General features: G+C 36.7%; 1 protein-coding gene across 2 annotated transcripts in view; it reads right to left on the bottom strand.

Annotated features, from left to right (window-relative positions):
- LOC107755736 (A disintegrin and metalloproteinase with thrombospondin motifs 3-like) overlaps positions 1 to 4,057 on the bottom strand; it is a 107,459-nt gene extending 103,402 nt beyond the window's left edge. For both annotated transcript variants that reach the window (XR_001641734.1, XM_016572623.1), the window contains exons 1-3: positions 3,697 to 4,057; positions 2,611 to 2,635; positions 1,091 to 1,491 (exon numbers count right to left, since the gene is read on the bottom strand). Coding sequence is in view for 1 of the 2 variants with exons in the window: in XM_016572623.1 (XP_016428109.1) it covers positions 1,091 to 1,491; positions 2,611 to 2,635; positions 3,697 to 3,762 (492 nt within the window). In the remaining variant the exon portion in view is untranslated. The remainder of the gene's footprint in view (positions 1 to 1,090; positions 1,492 to 2,610; positions 2,636 to 3,696) is intronic.
- Between the last annotated feature and the right edge of the window lie 1,719 nt (positions 4,058 to 5,776).

Below are 5,776 nucleotides of genomic sequence, written 5' to 3'. Positions count from 1 at the left end.
TGTTACTTCGTGACGTAGAGCCGTAACAGAATAAGATTCGAATTCCTGACAACTCATTTAGGCGTTTGCGAGCTGACTCTATTTTTGATAGACAATAACTTTATTTATCGTGCACTGTCGGCTTCAAAACTTTGCGGATAGTTTATGTTCACATACAGCTACATGACACACTGCATAAAAGGTAATATTCGAAAAGGCATAATAGGGGCACTTTAAGAGAAAAATTTATTTTTTAGATTACTGGCTTATCTGTATTGGCTAGGATTTTAATATTGCTGCATTGGTAGTTTGGAGAGACATGAGAGTTAGAAGATGATTGAGTGAGGCGGTGATCTGTCCCTTTAAATAAAGAAAATGTCAAACATAAGCAAACTGCAATTTCCCTGAATGAGCTGATCTGAAGACTGGCAGGTGAGTGAATTAGTACCACCCTCAGCACAGCATGTGCTAAAAGGGCAATTAATAACTTTTCATTTTGCTATAAGCAAGATTTTCAATGAATAACTTACATTTCGACAATTACTCACACAAAGCTATTGGACAGCTTTTAGAGGGCTTGGAATATAATAAATGGCTCATCTGAACTGCTTTTTTATCTTTTTGGAGGCTGACAGCCACTAGTCCTAGTCTACTTTGGTTGTATGGAAAAAAGCCACTAATAATTGAATAACAATTGGCTAGAATTTTAATATTGCTGCATTGGTAGTTTGGAGAGACATGAGAGTTAGAAGATGATTGAGTGAGGGGGTGATCTGTCCCTTTAAATAAAGAAAATGTCAAACATAAGCAAACTGCAAATATTATGGGGGAAAAAATGATGGTCATAGAAGCAGGTTTAGAAGAGTCTAGGCATGACTCACCACTCAATATGCCAGTGAGGATTTGCATAGAAGTTTAGAAACCAACTGCGCTGGCATTATGAAGTATGAAAATAGGCCAAAATAGTTTATAAGGCAATTATATTAACTACACAAACCTACCGCTTTGCAACATCAAGTTTCTGTCACATTTTGTCATTTGGTCCAGACCCTGCTTGTTAAGTTTATTTAAAAACATATATAGGCCTACTTGGAAAGGAAACAACACTCACCAGCCCATCACAGTTGTTAATGGCGACAGAGGTTCCAGGCACATCCGTGATGTCCCCTATAAAAGTGCAGTCTGTTTTCAGCAACTCCCTTCTGAGTATTCTCTCTGAGTGGGTTCCATTCTTAGTCTCATTCCCAGCTATTTCTATCTCATCGTGCCATTCCACCATGGCTCCTGGAGCCACTAATCTTTGGTTGGGATGTAGTCGGAGGTGGAATTCCTTGCCAAAGACAGTGATGTTAAAGAACAGCCTGTCTACCGCTTGCGTTGACTCTTCCAAAACCTCCCGCTTCACACGCTGCTTGTGATTGGCCGAAAGAAGATGCGAGAGGTAGTGTCCCTCTGCGTCGGTACTGATGGGAGTAATGAGGCCATATTCTTTCAGACGGCTCTTCAACGAATCTGATAAAACATAAAGACACACATGTAGAATTTCTCTTAATTATATTAAAATTAGTTAGAAAACATTCACATCTCATGCCACTTATAAATGCATGCTGGATTTCAAGTCTTGACACATGAATGATGGTTTGCATGAGGGAAAACATTTCAAATCGAAAAATGTGCCAGAGACAAAAGCTCTTCACCTTGATATTTGTCATGGCAGTTTTGGCTAAGCAAGAAATAAAACTGTTTGCCTCCCATGACTGCCTGTTTTAGGGCTTATACGAAAACTAAATAATTCATTCAGTTTCTTCAAATACAACATGTTGAGGTCAGCCATCTAATATTGAGACATCCTAACATCTGTTCAACACTTCTTAAAGAGGACGTTTGAATGTGAATTCCTTGTTTAATTGAATAAACATACACTTTTTTAAGCATTACATTTTAATCAATAATGTTAACAATAATACTGTCATTTCTCATTTGTCATTTACAGCTACTAAATTTAGTGAGTTGTCAATTTCAACCTGATTTACTGCATTGGTAATTAAATTAAAATCTAAATGTGGATGAAAAATGCAATGAACACATCACTGCAGGTTGGGACTTTTTAATTTACAGGATCAAGTAAGAGTTTTCACAGTGTACAATTAACTTCTTGAAATTCTCCCACTGTTCATTAAAAAGAGAGAGAATAATTTCTTTAGTTAATTTATTATAAGTCTAACTGACTAAACAATGTATTATCCTGTGCAACTTGCGTGTCACTCCCAACTTTAATTAACAAACTATTAAAGGTGTTAAAGTCTGTTAAAAGTTCTTTAGAGATTGATTTGGATCATCTCTTAGGGTAAACTTAGGGCTTTTTCTGTACTGGCTGTTAAACAGTTCTGATTAATTTTCTAATTAAAATATTTGTCATTAAACATTGAGAGGAGATGCAAGTGATAACAGTTAAACCCCACATGACTTGGCAGAGTGTGACTCTAGTTTGCACTTTGCAGCTGTCTACATAAATTATTAATGAAGCATCAAGTTATAAAATGACTTTTTCACCTTTAAAATAAGTTTAAGAAACAAAAAGAGCATACAAATAGCAGAAATGTTTGAGGACCACAAGGCTGTATTCTTTACCTTCTTTATCTACACTTTCACCAGCCTGCAAGAAAAAAAAGAGAACAAAGAGACAATGCATGAAACATGCAGCCAAGACATTTACAAAACATCTGAAAAAGTACTATTGGTAGAAACCAAAAGGAATGTAAGAGTATCCAAATCTGACATTCAACTTTCAATTTCATTTGTGGCAAGCCTTTTTAACACATATTTTTTTGTTAATACTATTTGCTAAGATGTAACCCAACAGTGACAAGTGGCAGAGGAACAAGCAACTCATCCATTGTTGTTGTGGTTCAGATATCAAATATTCCAACAAGAATGTGCTCCAGCTGTAGCTGGTACTTATTTTACATTTACTAGTATTAGGTGCCTGTACATTTTTGTTATTTCTAACCATCCAAATAGTTATCTATTTCATCTTTACTGATACTTATTAGAAACTAGTACCTTATTAAAGACATGAATATCCCATCTCAATTGTTGTGATTAACATTTCATATCTAGTTAACTAGTTACTAGTTACTAACTAATTACTAATCAGAATGGCTACTTTATAGTTTTTGTAAAGTTAAAAAATTGTATTTGTAACAAATAAATACTAGTACACTGGAATAGTAACTAAAATAGCAACTAAAAAGTAAGGATTAACAAATTGTCTGAAGAATTCGATGGGGCAAATGTAACAGTTATTAGTTACAATTACTCAACAAGTACTACAAGTACCTGATAAGATACTACTGAACTTGTTAAAGAAATACATGTGAAAACAGCTTGCCATATTTCACGTGTTTTCTGCCATGCCAACTTTTCAGACACTTTAGCCTTTGGTTTGACAGGTGGGAACACTCTCCTAAAATGCGCACGTTTCTCTCTAGTATGGTTGTACGTAGCCTACTATGCATAATACGAACAGACAGAACAAACTCAATACAGCCTACTGGTATAAATATTCTAATAGCCGGCTTAAATTTTTGTCAAACTGATATGAATTCGAATCGTGTTCCAACGGGAGGGCGACTGTCACATCTCCCGCGAGCTTTCAGTTACACATCACTTGTAATACAACTTTACGTGCATAAACAGTAAATCATTAACACTTACCAGATGAGCTGAAGTCACACTTACTATAACTCCTACCATTAGTAACCTAAGTGACAGGACAACCATCACGAGTCGGGTTTTCTCAACTGAAAGACGAGAAACAGAAACTATAATCCAAAATTGGATGTTTCAATTCGCGGCTGTCTTCTCTAAAAGTGTCGCGCACTACTTATCCTCAAACAAGAGACTTTAAAGGCTGCTTAAAGGTAAGCAAAGAGTAATTAATAGAATTTAAAGTTGTAGAACTTGGGTCAGTGCCTCAGTTTGGTAAACTTATAGGAAAGACATCCCTCTGAAGAGTTGTGGTGGATAAGTTGAGTTGAGCTGGCTGGACAGAGCCTTGTCTGAGCTCTAACCTGGCCCTTCGCGCTGACTAATAAACTACAGACCAGCCCTGCAGTGACGTCATTTTCTACCCTTTCCCAGGAAAGCACATGGTGGGGGGAAAAAAAGAAGAAAAGGAATATGCAAAGAAAACACATGGCGGTGCTTTTCTCAAAGCAAGCTAGTGTGAAAACGGGAGTGAAGATAGTCAAAAGAGGTCTGAGATACTCGTACAGATGCGGCTCCTGTGTTACTTGGCAGGTAATAATAGGATAATGTCATACTATTGCATGGCATTAAATGTCCATAGATTTGATTTCAATACATGTTCATGAGGTTAAGATTTATTTGGTGTTCGTTTTTATAGTTGACCTGACTTTTCCAGTGACTTGACTGGCTTTCATTAAAACAGAGATAATAACAGCTCACAGTGCTTGGAAATTATGTGTTCTGTTTTTTCCTCCATCTCTGATGAGGAACAGAAGGGAGGAACAAAGCAAAGAAAAGGTTACAATCCTCTCCCGTCTCAATCAATGTATTGTTTAATGGCCTTCTACAAGGTCTTTATTTCAGCCAAATTGTCCAAGACACAAATACCGGGCAATGCAACTCATTTTTGCTGTGTTATCATTTCTTTATATGATATGAAATAAAAGATTATTACTGTTTGGAGGAGAGTTTGGCTCAGTTTCCAGTCCTGAGTGTAATAATTTTTTTTTCCAGTTTTTCTTGACCTCTTTGTGGTCTGATTGTGTATCACAAATTTATTTTTTAACACATATTTGCCAAATAACATTGGGCTACAACAGTAGATGTTTGTCAGGCATTTACTTATATACGATTTACATATATCTTACCTTAGTTTCTCCTCTTCCACACTATTCCAGGACTTCCTGATGTCTTCAAGGCCATGTGTCAGTTCAAATGCCTTACAGGTGAGTTTTAGGTAATCTGATCACCTTCACATCTGAACACCTCATGTTTTCCCTCATCCCTATTTAGGCATGGCCTCCACTGTCTGGGTTCGCTCCCAGACTATATCACTCAATAATAGGCCACGTTCAGTGTCGACTGTCTACAAAAAAGCAGTTTCCATATGGTGACATTTTTCATGTCTTATAAACACATACCAATTTTCTTATTTTATTAGGAATATAAGTGTGTATAACTGTAAAATTGCTGTAAGATATGAACTTAACTAATTTATTTAAAAGCAAAGTTATTTTGTGATATGTTTGTATGTATTTCTTGAATAAAATATCTGATACATGTGATTCTCCCGTGGGAAATGCTCATAGAATGGCAGTATTCCCCTCCCCATGGTCCTAAATTCTGGCTTCTCTCCCAAGAATACCAGACTGCTGCTGAAATGGTATATGAAATTCCAGCTGTATTGTTATCGTTGATTAAAGAGGTGCTCAGAGGTCCTGAGAATATGTCTGCACTCAGGTCCATGCACTCTAAAACTTTTATTGGAAGGTAAAATTGAATGTCAGCAACCCTTTTGTTTCGTGCCTCAGCTTTGATTCTGTAAAGCCAGACTCCGGCTGAGTAATGAGGTTGTAAAGTGGTCAATGAAACAATAAACTATTTGCAACTGTGCTGACGTTAAGAACCATACTGTTCATGTAGGGCACTTCTTACGTTTGAGGCCTGTCACCTTGCCTAATGTTTCGTCTTTCAGCCAAGCATTCCTCAAGACTGTTTTAAAACACAAGACACGAATGAGTAATATTACCAAAAAACTGTATGCAAT

Source organism: Sinocyclocheilus rhinocerous, unplaced genomic scaffold (genome assembly GCF_001515625.1).
Source record: "Sinocyclocheilus rhinocerous isolate Xijiao unplaced genomic scaffold, SAMN03320098_v1.1 scaffold171, whole genome shotgun sequence".
Taxonomy (NCBI): Eukaryota; Metazoa; Chordata; class Actinopteri; order Cypriniformes; family Cyprinidae; genus Sinocyclocheilus; species Sinocyclocheilus rhinocerous.
This window is presented reverse-complemented; position numbering and strand designations above follow the sequence as displayed.